The sequence below is a fragment of the Emydura macquarii genome, unplaced genomic scaffold (assembly GCF_026122565.2).
Source record: "Emydura macquarii macquarii isolate MOO-44397 ecotype Brisbane River unplaced genomic scaffold, CSIRO-AGI_Emac_v2 contig_2199, whole genome shotgun sequence".
In the NCBI taxonomy this organism is placed as follows: domain Eukaryota; kingdom Metazoa; phylum Chordata; order Testudines; family Chelidae; genus Emydura; species Emydura macquarii.
In genome coordinates, this window is record NW_027132336.1 from 2103074 (window position 1) to 2121287 (window position 18214).

Below are 18214 nucleotides of genomic sequence, written 5' to 3' on the forward strand. Positions count from 1 at the left end.
TGCTCTGCTACCATCCTTACCCTTACTTCAGCTGGAGGAATTTTGCTTGGTACAGCACAGAACTCAGATATGCTGTTGCTAAGCCACCTGGTGATGATGCTTTTCTGCCCTTTTATGTCAGATGGAATGTAACGAACAGTTCAAAATTGACTGTATTCCTGTTTGCTTAACATTTTCTGGCCTCAATTCTCTAGTACCTTGGGGCTGCTTAAACCTGTGCGTCCTGACAGTGGAGGATTCCCCTCATGTAGGGTAATCTTTGTGTGCCACAAAACTGCCATAGTATCCAGTGCAGAGGTGATTAACTGGGAAAGAGAGAATCTGGAAGGACTATTTTAGGCCCAGCTTCTTCCATGCTGCTGGAACAGTCCCTTGAATTCATTGGCAGTTGGGCTCCTCTTTATTTTCAGTACCCAAATGCCCCACAATCAAGGGAGTATAAAAGTAACTCTAAAGCTACTTTTCCACCTGCCTTCTGGACTTGTGCTGTGCATGTTTCAAACATACCTGAGAATTGTTCAGTGCTGTTCCTGCCCCTAATTTGTGCTATTGCTTCTCCTTTTCATGTTTCTGATATGGAGCAAAGGACAGACTATTTCCTGCACTCTATGAATTTGTAAACTCAGAAGACATCCTATCCTAAAACAACATTTCAATTTGGTGGAATTATTACTATTATATGGATTACGGTAGCACCAACAATATATACACTTAATAAAATGCAGTCCCTGCCCCAAAGAACTCACGGTACAAGAACGGTTTTTTAATCCTGTGTAGTATTGTTACCCCTTCCCCCCACAGCTCTTCTGTATGGATCCAAAACATGGACTCTTTATAGACAGCACATTAAACAGCTTGAACAATGTCACACACGCTCCCTCTGCTCAATAATAAGCATTCTCTGGAAGGACAGAGTGACCAATATTAAGGTCTTTGAGAGAGCAAACACAACCAGCGTTGAGGAAATGCTACTGAGAGCACAATATAGGTGGACCTGATATGTCATCAGAATGGAAGACCACCATCTCCCAAAATAGATCTTGTACTGGAAGCTGAGGCACGAGCAAAAGAAAGAAGGGTCATCCGTATAAGCACTTCAAAGACAACCTGAAGAGTAGCTTTCAGTGGGCTGGCATGAATCTCAAAGAACTCGAGCAAACGGCTCAGAACAGGACTCCCTGGGGATGTGTGACAAGATCAACATCTAACAGGTTTGAGCCAGATTGACGAAATCGTCTCCAGGCTGCACGTGAAAGGCACCACAGAGCTGCATCATCAAACATCATAGATACAGACTTCCCATGCCTTCTGTGACTCAGGGTTCGGGCTTTAGAGTCATATGCGTAGCCATAGATGAGACTGGCAACAATCTCATTGTCGTGGTCAGTGACTGACTACCAGCAAACAGTATGGTTACATACATCCATGGTGAAATCCAAAACTCCACAGGAGCAGATGCTGCAGAGCAGATGGAAGAGCAAAGCTGGCTCTAAGTTACCTCTGTCTGCCCTACGATCCCACGACTAGTTAGAGGCCAAATTGACCCCCAGAGAGAGTTAGAGCAGCTTAAACGCGCCTTCAATTTGCACTAGCTTGTGATGGTGACCAACGAGTCATGAGGCTGATGAGATTGGCCAGAGCACACTGAGTTCCTGTCCTATCCCTTTCTATTCACAACATGCTCCCATATAATGAAGAAGTGGGGTGTGGCAGGTGGGACTGGATCAGAAATCAGCTATGCTGTCTTTATACCAGGCAAGAATTCCCTCAGATCAGGGGAATCCTCAGCTCCTCATTTAAGGCAGCTTTCAGGTACCTTTGTGCTGCCATGGGCCAAGGCCTGACTCGGAGGTCTTGGAAATAGCTCTTTGGTGAGTTATCTCACAATAAAGAAAATTCAGCAGTGATTATATAATTGGCTTATAAGGGACTGGCAAACCAGTGGAAATACCTGCTAAGGATCCTCAGCAGATTTCTGAATGGCTATAGAAGCTCCACAAGTTTAACTGCTCCTAAGAATCTCACCATGGGCCAAATCCTGGAATCTTGACTCAACCCTTACTCTAGCAAAACTGCTGTTGACTTCAGAGAGCATTTGCCTGAGAGAGGAATGAGTGAAGGGTTAGCATTTGTATAGCACTTTACACATTCAAAGTGCTATACAAACATCATCTAATTAATCCTGTCAACAGCCCCGGGAAGGAGGTAAATATTATCTCTGTTTAACAGATGGGCAAACTGAGGCATTGTTGACTTTCCTAAGGCCACAGAAGACAACAGTGGCAAAGCCAGGCTTAGAACTCAGGAGACCTGGATCTAGTCTCACACTCAAACCATTAGGCCATTTCTCTCTCACACTGCCTGTGTTTCCTTTCTACATTACAGAAGGAACAGCCTCAATGTTGTCCAACTTTACCATCATAATTTGATGCCCAAAATGTCAGAATGGCTAGTTTTATGGCACTGCATTCAAGAAAGTTCATGTCCTTGTATCATTCCTAATCACACTATATACACTGCGCTGACCTTTGCAAGGAGTGAACAGCCAAGCTATTGCAATTTGTTGTTATTACTCTTGATGGGAGAAGGTAGAAGTAGCAGTTGACTGAGTCCTTACTCTGCTATGTAAAGTCTGAGGAGTCACTTGAAACTTTTCCCAAGATGCTTTCCCTACAGTTCCAGTATTCCAATGGGAACATTTGTAGAAATGTGCATAATGGCCCAAGAACCATCTTTGCAGAATAAACTTTGATCATGTCAGTTTTAAAACCTGCATGGCGGATGGGTATTGATTTTTCCATCCACATTAGAATGACTTACTGATGGTTTTCTGAAAACTGCCCTCATTCTATTCTGAACATATAACTCCTAAATGTATTTTCTGAGTTAGTGTCAACTTGTTCTTTGTAAAGTTGATGACAAAATCATACTTTTATAATGCATCTATTGCCCACGCTGTTGCTATGTCTGTCACCTTCTTGAGAGCTAGCTCTGAAAAGCACGTAGCCCACATACGCGTAAAGGTGTGCTCCTCATGTTGTTAGACTTGCTAGACCAGCATGGTTGAAGTCAACATTGCAAGCTTGTCCATGCTGTCAGCTGTAGGTGATTATATGGAAAAGGTTTTAGGGAAAAAAATCTAGCTCTATTTAGTATCCATTTTCTATCACCTCCAAGGCCCATCTGTCCATAGTGGATTGTTGCCAAGCCTCCAGACATTTCATGCACATCATTCCTATCCTGCTGGCATTTTCAGAGTCCTTTTCTGATTCATGCAGTTACTTTGGCACTGGTGGCTAATAATCAAATAATAATTCTTATTTCCCATCTTTTAATCACAAGATCTTAAAACAATTTGCAAATATGGTTTAATTGAGCTTCACAAGACTATACCCATTTTGCAGATGGGCAAACCAAGAAAAAGAGAGGTTTTGAAATTACTTCTTTATGGCCACAAAGCAAGTCAAAGGCACAGCTGGGAAAGGAACAAAGAAATTCTAATCCCAGCCCTCTGCTTTCATAACTAGGGCACAATGCATGCCCTGGGTTCTGCCTGAATTTGTCATCCCCAGAACAGCCTGTATTCCACAGTACATCCTTCTCATAAGAGGAGTCTCTTCTATTATCTTTTCTTTGATTGAATGTGTAAAAGGAATACTTTCCTCTCCCATGTGGTTCTGAAGTGGTGATTCTTCTTTCTCCATCTTAAAAGAAGGATGGTAAAGGATGCTGTTCTTTTTGGCAGATTCCACTACCACATTTTATACTGTTCCAATTAATAATTCTTCTAATGAGGAATGGATTTTGATTTAGAAGAAAAATGCTTTCTTTTCCTTTTGCTGTCTTAGCCACATTCCCAGTTTTCTGATTGCACTCTTTACCATCAATTCAGAAAGCAGCAATTTTTCCAGATCCTCATTGTCAGATTCCTCCTCCATCCCTGATAAAACAGCTGTTGCTCCCAGATGAGAAAGAGAAGGATAGTCAGCTCTTGTAATTTTTGCTCTTACATATACTATATTGTTCACGAGTACAAGTAGATTTTCCAATTTACTCATTCTGACTGGGTATAATGGATCAATATCCAAACTATCAATATCCTAATTAGCTCACCGACAGATGAACGATTTGGCAAAAGTGTCAGCCTAGGCCATGAGGATAAATAATGCTGAGCTGCCCAGCCAGCACTCTAAGCAATTATTTCATTACAGCGAATGAATATATTAAAATCACCCTCTATTATCTCTCTTGAGGTGTTTGATATAATTTCACTTACCAGTGCTCTTATGCCAGCCAGTTCCTTTTCCCATGTAGATCGTTGGGCATCTGGTTTTTTTAGAGCCTGATTCTAAGAGGTGCTGAGCATCTATAATTTTATTTACCATAACCAATTTGGATTAAGAATTAGACTGGGATGAAAAGTGTGATGGGGTCTTTCATGACAGACAGTCAGTATCTCTATTTTATCCCTCATCTGAAAGATAGCATAAACAGACCCTAGTTGTGCTGAGCGTGGTGATCAGATCTGGGACCTTCAGCACTTAACGCCATCAACTTCTGCCTCTCTAACTGAAGAATTAAGCCCACTAGCTGAAAGCAGCAGCAGACACAAAAAACTTCTTATGTGGACCAGCCATTAAAAGGAAACAAAATCCGACCCCCAACACAATGTGGGTTAAAAGAGCACTTCCAGAAGCATGATTGTAGTACTGACCCCAGGGAGTATCATCCATTTACATCACCATCATCATTTCCCATAACATCTATGTGTTCTTTGAACGTCTCCCGCCCAACCTAGGACCGTTTTAGTAGGGCTCCAAACCAGCATCTCAGTCTCCCTGAGTTTTTCTAGAGAACTCTTGGGTGCATATTGGAATTGAAGATGCTGAGTATCTCTCAAAGACTTACAGGGGATCCCCACCAAAATATTTTCTAGCAACCCATGTAGAAACTAGGCCTCATCTTGCTTGGTGGGGAGTCATCCTTAGAGTATTTGCAGGGGAGACCTCCCAGATGCTGTAGAAAATGATACTGATGATACAAGTAGAAGGCTCTCTCTGAGTCAGTAATAAACCAATAGCGTTAGGGAGCCCTGTATCACTGGAGGTACTGGCTGTGGGATGAGATATAAAAAGGAGGTCATCATCACATGCCAGTAAGAATCCAGTAGTACTTTTTATAAGAGTAAGGATGTTAATCCTGGGATCCTGGCCAAATTCTAGCTCCGATTATTACATTCTGCTCACCTACTTTATGGAATATTTCCCTAACAGCTTCATTTAAGAAAGTATTCTTCCCTTCCTGGTTTGGACTTGTATACTGCTGCTGTGTGCTGTTGTCAGTTGATGCAAATCACTTCAGAAGTGGAGGCATTTCAGTGGTGAGTGGAGTGATCCTCACAGATTCCTTCGCTGTTTCGGGGGGGGACACTATGAGGTAATTGTTAATGTTTTAAGGTTGCTTGAGTTCATGCAAAGGATAATTACTATTGTCACGGCCTCCGTAGAAGCTTTGTAGCCTTAGAAAATAAACTGTGATAAAGGTAAAATGCCATGCTGTGATACCCTTGCTCATCCTCCACCATAAGTAGCCACATTTAAGTCAATGGGAAGCAAAGTACCACTCCCTGTGAGTAATCTCGCCCTAACTAAGAGAACCAAATGAGATTTAATCCAAGAGAATATTATGAATAGAAATGGATAGAAATAGAAAGCCTGAAACCGATTCTGATTTATGCAAAATGCCAATAGCACCAAGCATCATTCTGCTAGTGAGAGTTAGTTAAATGTACTGAATTCCCAGACATGCCTCTTCTTTACGCAATTAAATATTATTTACTGTTAGGAGGTTATTTATTTGTATCTGAGCATCAGAGTCTCTCCTTTTATAACTATGTTACAACATGTTAGCACATGAATCAGTGGGTTGACTTTTTATTTGGTACTTTTGGGTTTGTCTGTGTTATCAGATGTTTTAAAGCATTTAGGCTTGAAGGCTTTTTCACTGCACCTCTGTGAAAGAAATGGTGTCCAGTCAATTTTGGCACAGTGCATTCAAGTGTTTCTAATACAAGGAGACATTAATGAAACAAATTTGGAAAAAGCCCACAGCTCATTATGGGCCTGATCAGCTCCCATTGAAGTGGCAAATCTGTCACTGATTTCAGTGGTGAAGCATCAGCACCTATTTGTAAAGGAAGAATGAGAGCAAATAAATGGGAATACTCAGGAACTGCTCACAGCTCTGACCATGGCAGAAGAACAATTAGTGGGAACAGAAAGGTGCAGAACTTTAAAAATGGAACAGTCTTTCCTGAAAATTTACAAATGCCCTAGAGTTTTAAAGGTGAAAGAGCATAATATTTTTGTTAAGGTTCAATGATTGAAAAAAGCATTATAAAAATATTGTCTAGTGGTTAGACACAGGAACTAGGAGACAAAGCAGCTTTGCTACTCTCTCGCTGATCTGCTCTAATCATGTCCTCTCTGTGTCTCAGTTTCATTCTCTTTAACATGGGTTAATTTTTTAAAGCACTTAAAATGCAAAAAAGTTTAGAAATGCAAAGCATTCATAGCAGTATTAATCAGCAGGTGATTTACATATAGAAATAATTCCAAATTTTTAAGTCTCAGAGCACACTGACTTACACGCAGGGATCAGTAAGACAATTTTTAGTAGAGATTTTCTAGTAGTAGCTGATTGAAAGGCAAAAACTCTGTTTAGAACAAAGTTTACCTATTTTAGTCATTAAGAAGTATACTTGTACATGTGCTGATAAGACTTAAAAGTAACATTTATTATGTGAGCCGAGTTAAACTCTGTTTTTTCAAAGGTTTGTGTAAATATTAGTAAGTATATTTGTAGTATGTATGTAGTAAGTATATTTGTCTTTATATTTGGAAATCAGAAGAAACCAAACACAGTACAAGGTAAAGATGAGCAGTTCAGTCTTACGTGAGATGGGAGTGTGATAACACCAGTAGAAAAATGGATGCATATATTAATACTGTACATTATAAATAAACTTAGAAGGACTAGATTTATTGGTAAACACGGATTTCACTGTAGACACACAAACTGATTAATAATATTTCCAATGATAATAATCAAAATTTACAGATAGGAAAAGTAAGAAAAATGTTGCTTGACAACTTATTAGAGTTTGATATAAGGATATCTACTGTCTATATTTTGAGATGTGATGATGACAATTTGTGTTTTAAGGGTTATCAAAGTCTATTGTCATTAAATATTTGTCTGATCCCATCACTATTTCCCACATCTCTGAAAATTTAAATAGATAAATATTGAAAAAATTCTTAAAATTTTGCACAGCTGTAAAAATTAAAATAGATATATAAAAATGTTTTAAAATAAACATCAATATTAATCATCAAAATAATTAAAAATCTAGTTTTGCCATACTAATTATATAGTACCTCTTTGATTTCTTTGGCATCTTATTTTTTCCATTAATGAAAACTTCAGTGTTAAAACAAAAAACGGAAAAACTTCCCTTTACAGAAGTGACAGTGAAATAGTCTGTGGCCATCTCATTGCACAAGGTTATTTCCTATAGACCATCTTCTTTCACACTCATTTTACACAAGTTTACCCTCAATGACATGGAGAGGAAGGCTGGTCCAGTGGTTAGAGTGCTAGCATGGGATTCAGGAGGTCTGGGTTCAAGTTTCTCCTGTATCACTAGCTTCCTGTGTGACATTGTGGATCTAGCCCTAAATATCTTGCTCAAAGAGACTTAGGCATTGCAGTGTCAAACTTTTAGGTGCCCTGATGCCCAGGGGAATTCTCAGCCCTGAGTTAGGCATGCAGGTTCACTAGACAGTGCATGGACAGAGTTAGAGGCCTAAGAATGAGCAAGCAAGCTGAGCAAGGCAGCTGCCTAAACCAGCCAGTAGGAAATGCCAAGGAGAGGGATGGGTAAGCACCTAAGTCCAGGCCAGAGAGAGGTGCCTCTCTCTCCTCAGAGTTATAGCCTGTGAACCCACTCCTAGAACAGAGGTGCCTAAGCCAGGTCAGCTCCTCCTCACCAAAAAATCAGAGAGATACCATCCCACTGTTATAACCAATAGCCCAACAGATTGGGGCACTCACCTAGGTCATGGGAGGCAGTTTTCAAATCCCTGCTCTGCCTGATTTGAACCAGGGCCTTGAAACTAGGTCTGCTATATCCCAAGTGAGAGCCCCAACCATCAGGCTACAGAGTCAATCTCTCCCTTTTTCTCTCTGGCTCAATATTTAGCTATTTTCCAATTTCCAACAGGAGAGATTGAGAGCCCCCCCGCAGAATACCCAACAGCCTGAGATTTAGGTGTTGCAACATCTAAGGGCTAGTCTACACTTAAAATTTACAGCGGCACAGCTGTATCGGTAAGAGTGCTTGTGAAGCCACGTTATGTCGATGGGAAAGAGCTCTCCTGCCAAAATAATACAACCACCTAAATGAGCAGCAGTAGCGATGTCGGTGGGAGAGCATCTCCCACTGACATAGCGCTGTCCACACAAGCGCCTATGCCAGCAAAATTTATGTGGTTCAGGGGGCGTTTTTTCAGATCCCTGAGCGACAAAAGTTTTGCCAGAATAAGTGCTAGTGTAGACAAGACCTAAGTCTCATTTGTGAATCTAGCCTCCGTGCCTCAGCTCCCCATCCATAAAATGGGATAACCACCCACTTCCCTACCACACAGGGGTATTGTGAGGATAAATAAATTCAAAGATTGTGAGGCACTCAGATATTACGGTAATGGGAGCTATACAAGTACCTTAGGTAGATGAATTCAATAGAGTCATTCCTGATTTGTACCACTGTAAGTGAGAAGAGAATTAGGCCCCTCATCTCCACAGAAGTAGTGGTATTTCCAGATGATCAAGCAATCCAACTGGCTGAATATATGCTGGTGTTTTATATAACAGGCCCATGGAAAAACAATGCTTTTTATTTTTATGCTGATGGGGTCACAGCAAGTTAACTAGCAAAATTTTAGTCTAATCCTATACTTTTGCAGGCATAAACAATGAAATCAATGAGACTTTGGGGTAAGCCAGGAATATAGGATCGGAGCCACCACTGCCACAGGTAGGCACATTTCTTGCTATCCTCACTGATGCTGGTACACCATAAGGAAGTAAATAAAAACAGCCATATTCATTTCATATCCATTCAAAATGCAAGACAGTGACAGTTGGGGCAGGGGGAAAAAAAACCAGTATTTGCCAGATGGAAAAGGACAAAATCAGTTGGAAAAGACAATTTTATTTCCAGGCTTCTATGAAATTTTACAAACAATGGAGGAGTTTTTAAAAAAAAACCACTACCAGCCTATAAAAATCTTGACATTATCTTTTAAACTATAGTATCAAATGAAGTTACAGAAAAAAATATGTACAGTGAAATGCTATTCCTCATTCTAATGACGACTATTAGGCAGTTGGAAACGGAATGAACATGGCCCAGTAATAAATCTGCAAACCTTACTAAAAAACAACCCAAGATTCTGAGCCTAAAAATATTCCCATACTATACAAGGATCTCAGCTAAAATATTTATCTGCATAACTGAAAATACCTATATGAAAATATAGTGGTAAAGGCACACACAGTGCAGTTTAGAATGAAAGGAATCTTGTGCACACTGGGACAATGTACCACAGAATACAAAACAGCTTGCACATTTACTTCTTGATCTTAAACCTCAGCTGCTAATGTATTTCTAGTTCCTTTATGTTTTATTTCAATGTACAATAGGTTGACTCCTCAGTGGTTATATTTTTCCCCTTGAGTGAAACAGGAAAGCGTTACTGCCATATTTTCTGTCTGAGCCTAGAAGATCCCCAGTTTACACCCCAAATCTTCATATCCTGCATTCTGGTCACTAGTGGAGTGGATGAGCCTTCTCAATATTGCTCCTTAACTAGCTACTGGAGTCACTCGTGATTAGAAAAGGCAGATATTACCTTCCACACCCATGGGTCTCCATCCTCTCCCCAGGTCCCTTTCAGTCCCTTGATACACAGATCTCTGACACACAGGTGTCCACACCCCTGCACCACAACTCCAAATCCTGATTCCCTTACTGGTTCTGTTGCCAGAGGACACCACACACCTGTATTTGCCCCAGTCTTGAAGTTTTTAACTCCCTTCTTTCTTGGTCAAATTATCATTGAAAATAAACTTCTGCCTGAGTGAGGACTATAAGATTAGCAAAAGTTCACAAATGGGGCTGCACATGAAAAACCGTTGATGTAGTTCATTAGTGCTATGGATGGTATTGTTCTCGTCATCTCATTTACTTACACTAAATATCTGAAATTTAAAAACATCAACACAATTTAATTAGCGGTTTAACTGAAATTGCAAAAGCACACAAAACATTGGCCCAATAAAGACTTTCTGAACATCTTCAAATAGATGTGAAGAACTGATGTCAAATAATCTATGATTCAATTCTGTTTGCCCCTTGTGATATCCCAAATATATCCTATTCACAGCATGTACAATAGGAATTATTTAATTACAGAATATGGATTTGTGCCTTCACCATATTAGGTGTAAAGAAGGCATGGACAGGGTCCATTAGTCATTGCTAAAAGAATTGATCTTGATATATGTAAGTCATAGTTCAATGGTTTTGATTACTTTTAACAAAAACACAATTGTTATCTGTATAATTCAATAAAGCACGTTTTCAGAGTACTTTAAGATGGGCAGGGAAGAGAAGCAAAAGTATTTATCCTGCACTAAAACGAGTTCAAGTGGGGCCAGCATTTCTCATGTCATTGTTTATTTTCTAGATTATTGTCCATGCAGCATAAAACCCTTTTCAACATTTCCCTACTGTTACTGTTCCCTACTGAAAGTACAGTGGCACCTCAATTTTCTTCCCACGTGGCGTCTGTCTGATGCCTTTAGAATCAATCATCCAATCAGGGAGTAGACTGGAAAAGGAGGAAGGAGTTACATCAGTCCTTTACAGTTTTGAAGACATACAGTGCCAATACCATCCTCTAGCACCCAGACACTTAAAAATAAACTGCACTACAAGCACACGAAGAACTGCAGGATAAGAAAAGGCCAATAGCCCAACAAGCTTATTAGTGTCTTATGAATTTGGAAACCTGTTCTCGCTCCCATTAATTATGTAACTCCCACATTTAAAATTATACTCTTCAATTGCCTTAATTAACAACTGTTTCTCTAAGTGAAATAGTTTCGCCTGAATTCCTAGTTTATAACTCATTTCCTAATTTTTACATTCTTTCTTTCCCAGGTTTTCAATGCCTCACCAATATGAACACAGCTTTATCTTGTTCCAGTTTAGCAACCAGACTAAGAACACCACAAAAAGTCTTCTCCCAAATTGGTAAAAGGAAATACGTTCTTCACATAATACACGATTAATGTGTGGAACTCATTGCCACAGGATATCATTGAGGCCAATAACTTAATAGAATTCAAAAAGGGATTAGACATTTATATGTGGTCAACAAGAATATCCAGAGTCATAATAGTAAATATTTTAAAATAAAAAAGTGTAGAAAAGTATGTAAACCCTCTTGCTTCAGTTCTTAAGTCAACCTGTAACTATTGATGGTTATGAAGAATTTTCCCTGGGGACTGGTAGTCCCATAACTAACTGTCTATTGCAGAATTTCTTGCATCTTCTCTGAAGCATCTGGTACTGGCCATGCTTAGTGACATGATGCAGGACTAAATGGACCATTAGTCTGTTCCAGTATAGTAGCTCTTATGTTTTCCTTCACCAATCAGAAGCTCCACCACTCTGACGTCCCCATGCACAGGAGGTACTCACATACTACAATGATTTTAGCACAATAGAAATATCTATCAAAATAAATATGTATCTTTAAAAAATGGCTATCCTAGAGTATCATCCATCCTTTTCAGCCTCCCTTCACTCTACTCAACAGCAAGGCATCCTCATTTGTACAAAGTTAATTAACACAGGACAAATTCAACCCTCTGATGTGCCTGTGACGTTTCTATTGAAGTCAATGTGAGTCACTCATGCGCATCCAAGGGCAGAATCTGGTCTACTGAAAGATAGATAATGCTTGATGGTCTATATGTTTCAATGTTTTCCTGTTCCAGACATGGTTTTTACGGAGGGAAGAGGCTGCTGTCTACTGAACCTTTCAACGTTCCCATAAAACAGCACAAATTCTATTATCCTAAAAAGAAATAGGCTGCAATTCACAACTATTCTTACATCCTTAAGTCATTTAAATTAATGGTGTTAAATAAGATACTTAAGTCTTTGTTAGCATCTGCTCAGTGTTAGGTATTTACCTTTAGTCCACCACAGATTGGACAAGCTGAAAAGAGAGTTCTTGTCATCCCAGGGTGGGGGCTACATATTTCACAGGGGTCAGCTGGGACTCCACTAGGTGGTGCCAACTCACTACTTTTAGAGTCTAACACCTGTCCTTGTGGTTTTACATCTGACCACCTCGAAACAAAATCCACATATGACTCATCACTTGAGTCTTTGGTGCTTTCTGGGAGTAAGGATGCATGCCTCCCCCTGTCTTGGCTCTGCTCAGGTGCCATCCGTGTTTCCGAGTGTGGTACCAGCAGCTTAGGGTCACTAACGACTTGAGGTGCTGGGTCCTGGTCCTTTGGTTGGGTGGAATCGCCACTCTTTTGTTGCACGTCTTTAGCAGCTGCCGGTAACAAACTCCTGGGTATATCATAAATATGTCTGAGAGGGCTAGGAACCTGATACTCTGAGCTTAAGCTGCTCTGCGGCTCACTGTGCAGGCAAGTACATAAATTCTGATCTGAAGGAAGGTTCAATGGCAGGCTAAGCAATGATCCAAACTCATCACCATGGCAAATATCCAGACTCCCAGCATAGGAAGAGAAACTTCCAGAGTAAGAAGAGTGACTACCAGTAGCTATCCCACTGTCAGAAGAACTCTGACGACCTATTTCCTGTAGTTGTCTAGGACGAAGAGGCTTAGGAGGTGGTTTGGTGGTGCCACGTGCCCCTTCTGCATGCGTTTTTTCTTCCCCAAAATGAATGCCCTTTGCAGCTGCCAGTCCATGACTCTCTTGAGAAGTGCTGGCTGAAGACTGTTCAGGCCAAATTGTTAACCTGCTCCCAACACTAGCGTCAGAGTGGCTGGTATCTGAAGATGAACTTGACAGGCTTCTATCATCTCCTGGAATAAAAGAAACTAGATCAATTCATGTTCAAAATATAATTAAACTAAAAGCAAGGAAAGGACAATATTAATAGAGTGCAAGTTACAATTTGTACCCCCAGAAAAAGGATTAAAAAATAACTTGGTGCCCTTTGTGTAAATTTGCTGTTTCTCTGAAAATATATCACATTCTATGCTACATTTGAAAATGATGTGCCTGAATCTCCCCTGGCTGACATATATTCTACCCCAGTGTTATTTCATTGACTTCAGTTAAGCTATTCCTGATCTACACCAGAGAGGAGAACTAGGCTGAATGAGGATGTTTCAAAAATGTAAGCTTTTAATTCTAAATTGCCACAAGCTGTCTGTTAGATTTTAATGTTAGTATTTGTTTTGAAGCTGTTGAATGAGTTTCTCAACTGTTTCATAGAAATCACTGAACTGTAGGGCTGGAAGGGACCTCAAGAGGTCATCTAGTCCAGTATTTCTCAATGACCAGTCCGTGGTCTCTCTGACACAGTTTAGAAAGGCAGCAAGCCAGTCCCTAGTATCAAAAAGTTTGAGAAACTCTGATCTAGTCCACCCCCCCCCACCAACACATTTGATGCTTTTTATCTCTTATCAATTAATTTTAACAAAATAATTGAAAAGTCAACATTTAAATAGGCATCAGGCATAAAAATCAATTGTTTAGCTCAAGATTATCTTTGAGGCTAATAGACCCTAAACTAAATTCTACAACATACCAAAGAAAAAATAATTATACATCATATGGGCAGAGGAAAATGTGACTGATATGGTTATGATAATAGCTTTGTATCCATAATATATATATATATATATATTACACATAACACATTTATGCATGGATTGAAAAAATATTTTTCCCCACTAGAAGCTGTAACAGGAGTATTTACACAGACAATCATATATACCATAAGCATTCACTGGAAGTGGAAAACTAAGAAAGGGCTGTCTATTGTCATGGTAAGGACAGCCAGGCATTTTCATCCCAATTAAAGATATTATGGTATAAAAAGTGATTTTCTGCCTTCTTATATAAGAACTAAAATGAAGAGGTGGACAATGGGTCATTTAATTGTTATTAATTTTAGACATCGTGGAACAGATTCTTAGCTGGTGTAAATAAGTATTCCTCCACTGAAGTCAATAGAGCTATGTCCTTTTGCATCAATCAAGGATATGATCCTATGAGTCAAATTCTATTCTCCGTTACAATGGTACCTTCATTGGACTCAGTGGTGTTACTCTGGATTTGCACTGATGCAAAAGAAATCAAAATATAGCCCCCTAAATCTAACTTTTTTTCTTTAGCTCTTGACTCCTGTATTTCATGTGCCCTGGTCTCAATATGAAGACGTAGCTTTATAATCAGAATATATATATAGTAAGTAAAGATCAATACATTCCAAAACAAAAACTCTGGAGTATTGCACAAGAAATACACCCTGGAATGTGTTATTCTGTTTACAAAGTAGATTTTTACTAAGGACAAAGTTTTAATGGTTATTGGCTTTTTAAAAAGTTTGAAAGTCAATATATATTTAAAACACTAAGCACCAAATTCTGCCTCCATATGCTAAATGTCTTTAAAATGGACATGCATATAAGCTGCCAAAGAGACAGGAAGGAAGGTCATAGTCAAAGGACAGGAAATCTGGGTTCTGTTCCTAACCCTGCCACAGACTTGCTGTGGGACTTATGCAAGTCACTTCATCTTACTGGTCCTGATTCAGCAAGGTATTTGATCGTGTATGTGGCTTCAATAAGACTGCCCACTCCAATGAGACTACTCATATGCTTAAAGTTATGCCCATGCTTAAGTACCTTCCTGACTTGGGGCCCTGGAGTCTCATCCAAATTCCACTGAAAACAATAGAAATAGTCCCACTGACTTCAGTGAGCCCTAGATCATGCTCTTAAAGCAGTGGGAGCTAAGAGAGTGACCTTGTCCAATCTATTTAGAAGGCTCAATATATTAAAATGATATGGGTTTTCTTATTTCGGAAGCCTCAGGAAAAAGACCCTGGAAATAAAATCCAGGCTTGTATCATAGTTTGATCATAGCATGTCTTACCTCCACTGCCCTGGCGACTTGAATGAGACAGTAGGCTCAGGCGCTTTTCTAACTGCAAAGCTTCATGGGCCACTCTCTCCTCCATGTAGGCTGGATTTGCACTTGGGTCTTTAAGAAAGGAAGGAACAAATGGGTATGTAAGTTTTTTAAAAAGGCAGTGAAAGTATTTAGAGAACAACAACAAAAAATAGGTGCCCCTTTATGTATTGGTATCCTTCATCTTCTACTGTTGGGCTTTAGCAAACATTGTCATGTGTTTGCATAGTCTACTTTCCCAACTACCATGTGATTGGCAAATTTTTTATCTTGTTATTTTCCCTCTCCCAAAGGTGATAGGATATGGGACAAACTATCTTCAGGCCTGACCTGGAGAGGCGCTGAGCAATTAGCAGGAGTTCTGGATGCCCAGCATCTTTCAGGATCAAACCTGAAGTCAGTGAAAGAAGTAATTAGAGGACTGATCCTCAGAGGTACTGCACTGGAGTCAATGGCAGAGGAGTGCATAAATGAGACCCTAGATCTGGGGGATTAAGAAGATGGCATGTGACCTTTAAAATTAAGGATGAAATCCTGCCCTCAGTGAAGTCAATGGGAGTTTTGCCATTAATTTCAGTAGGGGCTAGGTTTTTACCCTGGTGTGGATTTATAAACTAATTCAAAGATGGTAATATTTTTGCTACCATAGAAATTAGAATCATAGAAATATGAGGCTGGAAGTTGGCCTCAAGAGATCATCCAGGCCAGCTATTGAAAAGTCATTTTTTAAAACCTCATAAAAATTAGAGATGGAAAAGGCCAATTAGATCATGTAGCCCATCTCCTTGCCTATGCAGGATCATTCTTTATAGTACATTTTCTACTGGTTTGGCCAGTCTAGCTCAATGAAATGTCATAATGAAAGAGGCATGGGAGGTGGTTGAATAAGGGGTATTGAACACGTCACAAACGTGTGAGCACTTTCCTCAGAGAGCAAGCCATTCTTTCTAGCCACACACAGCAATAAAACCAGAAGCTGGCAGCAATCATTACTATATTCTTGAAAGTAATTTGACAAGATTACTGAACACATCTTAAAAATGTACATCATGCTTAACAGCTGCAGTGTATATAGTCTGCTAACTCATTCTATCGCGGAAGTTTCAGTAGCTCTCATAATAGAGATTAGCTTCGGCACAGCTGCAGTTACCACATTCCTCCTCACCCTTATAGTCATTGCATCTCTACCAAACCTACATGGAATCATTTAGCAGGAGAGGAAGGATAAAGAGAGATATAAATTGCTGTTGACGGACTGGCTGAGATGAACAATTTCTAACTGTGAAAGCCAAGGTTTCCATGTTTTTACATTGCATTTCTCCATCCTCAAAGACTTGGGCTTGGTTCATTCCTACAGGTGCCGATGAGTCAATAGAGACCTTCACCACCATGTGACAGCTATTGCTGCCCACCCTCAGACAGTAGGCTTAGTGATTCAGCCAGGGTTGTATAGGAGCCACCCACCTGAGGACACTCAGGAGATTAGCTGACTCAAAATATCTCCCAGGGTCCCCCTGCCCTGCCTCTCCCCACTGACGTTTTGGGCTACATCAGCTGGCGCTAAACCCATCACTGGAGAAGAGGTTACAGGCATGGTGAACCGATTTGCTTTCCTCCCCATCTATGTGGGCTTTCCATTTCCGCAGATCTGCAGCCTGGGTTTAACTGACAGAATGAATCAGGTATACTACATATTGGTCAGTTATAGCTGCTTATACTGAACATTAAAGCTGTTCCGCAAAGGCCAGGGCTTAAAGTGTTCTCAAAGAAATAGGTCTGTCAAGGCCTGTTATTAGAACAAAGTGAACTCCCGTTTCACAACCCCATGCTGTCCTGACATATATTCTCTTTATAATCTTTGTTAGTACCTGACATGTCTCAGATGTATCTCCAAAATCTCTTTTTTGACACTGGGTCTATAAACCCCGCTCCCTCCCCATTTCTCTGCAACCCAATCCATTTTAAGCATTGATTAGGACCAAATACTGCAAATCCTTATTTAAGCAAAACTCCAGTTGCCTACAATGGGAATCTTGCCAGTATAAAATACAAGATTTGGCCACTAATCCTCATGGCAAATACAGACATACCTAAGCAAGGAGTTGGCTCTTTGTATACCATATTGCAGGTTGCTGTTTGCATTTGTCCATGACCTGAGAGTACAGAGCGGTTAGTTGTAATGCCCCTCCATTTTGGCATGCTCTCACTGGTTTCTTCTGCTGCCTCTATTGAAGTGCTCTCATCTATCTAGTTCAGCAGAGAGGAGTTTTACAAAGCACTTCAAGTGCAAGGCTGGTACAGTGGGTGAGTGAACAAATCCAGACAGAATCTACAAAAAGATTTGATTAAGGTGGGACAGGAGGAAACGTGGGTTAAAATGTATTAGCTCCTGATCTCCAGTGAACTATATTTTTTTCATACTGGTTTAGGTCACAAGTAAAAACGTTTGGTGGCGTCACATCCTATGCCCCATTTGTGCACAATACAAAACCACTAAACAATTTGGAACAACTTGCCATGACTGGAAGTCTCTGCTCCAGAAAATCCCAGGACAGTGACAGCATGACCGGTATTGACACAGTTGTCTGAGGAAGTGTCTACAGCATCTTCCCACACAACCTCTTTAGCGCTCCAGCCAGAGAGTCATTTCATGAAAACGCTCTCTCTCAGTTTTCTGTACACCTGTGCCCACAGTATCTAAGCACTTAGATTCACGCAAACATTCAAATTAAGAAAGGGGTCCATTATTTCCACACAGAAATGGATCCCCTTCTGTGTAGGAATCTGTGAACCAGCTGCTGAAATCTTCTGCTGGCCCTGCTTTCCTGGTCAATTAGCAGGGGTTACGTGAAGGTTGAATGGACTAGAGATGCCTGTGATGGAGGGATTTTAT

At 40.2% G+C, this 18214-nt stretch overlaps 1 protein-coding gene across 1 annotated transcript in view; it reads right to left on the reverse strand.

The window, feature by feature from the left end:
• Window positions 1–18214, reverse strand: part of DOK7 (docking protein 7) — a 97346-nt gene that overhangs the window by 41941 nt on the left and 37191 nt on the right. Inside the window, exons 6-7 of the mRNA XM_067558882.1 lie at window positions 15286–15393; window positions 12328–13202 (exon numbers count right to left, since the gene is read on the reverse strand). Of these exons, the coding sequence (XP_067414983.1) occupies window positions 12328–13202; window positions 15286–15393 (983 nt within the window). The remainder of the gene's footprint in view (window positions 1–12327; window positions 13203–15285; window positions 15394–18214) is intronic.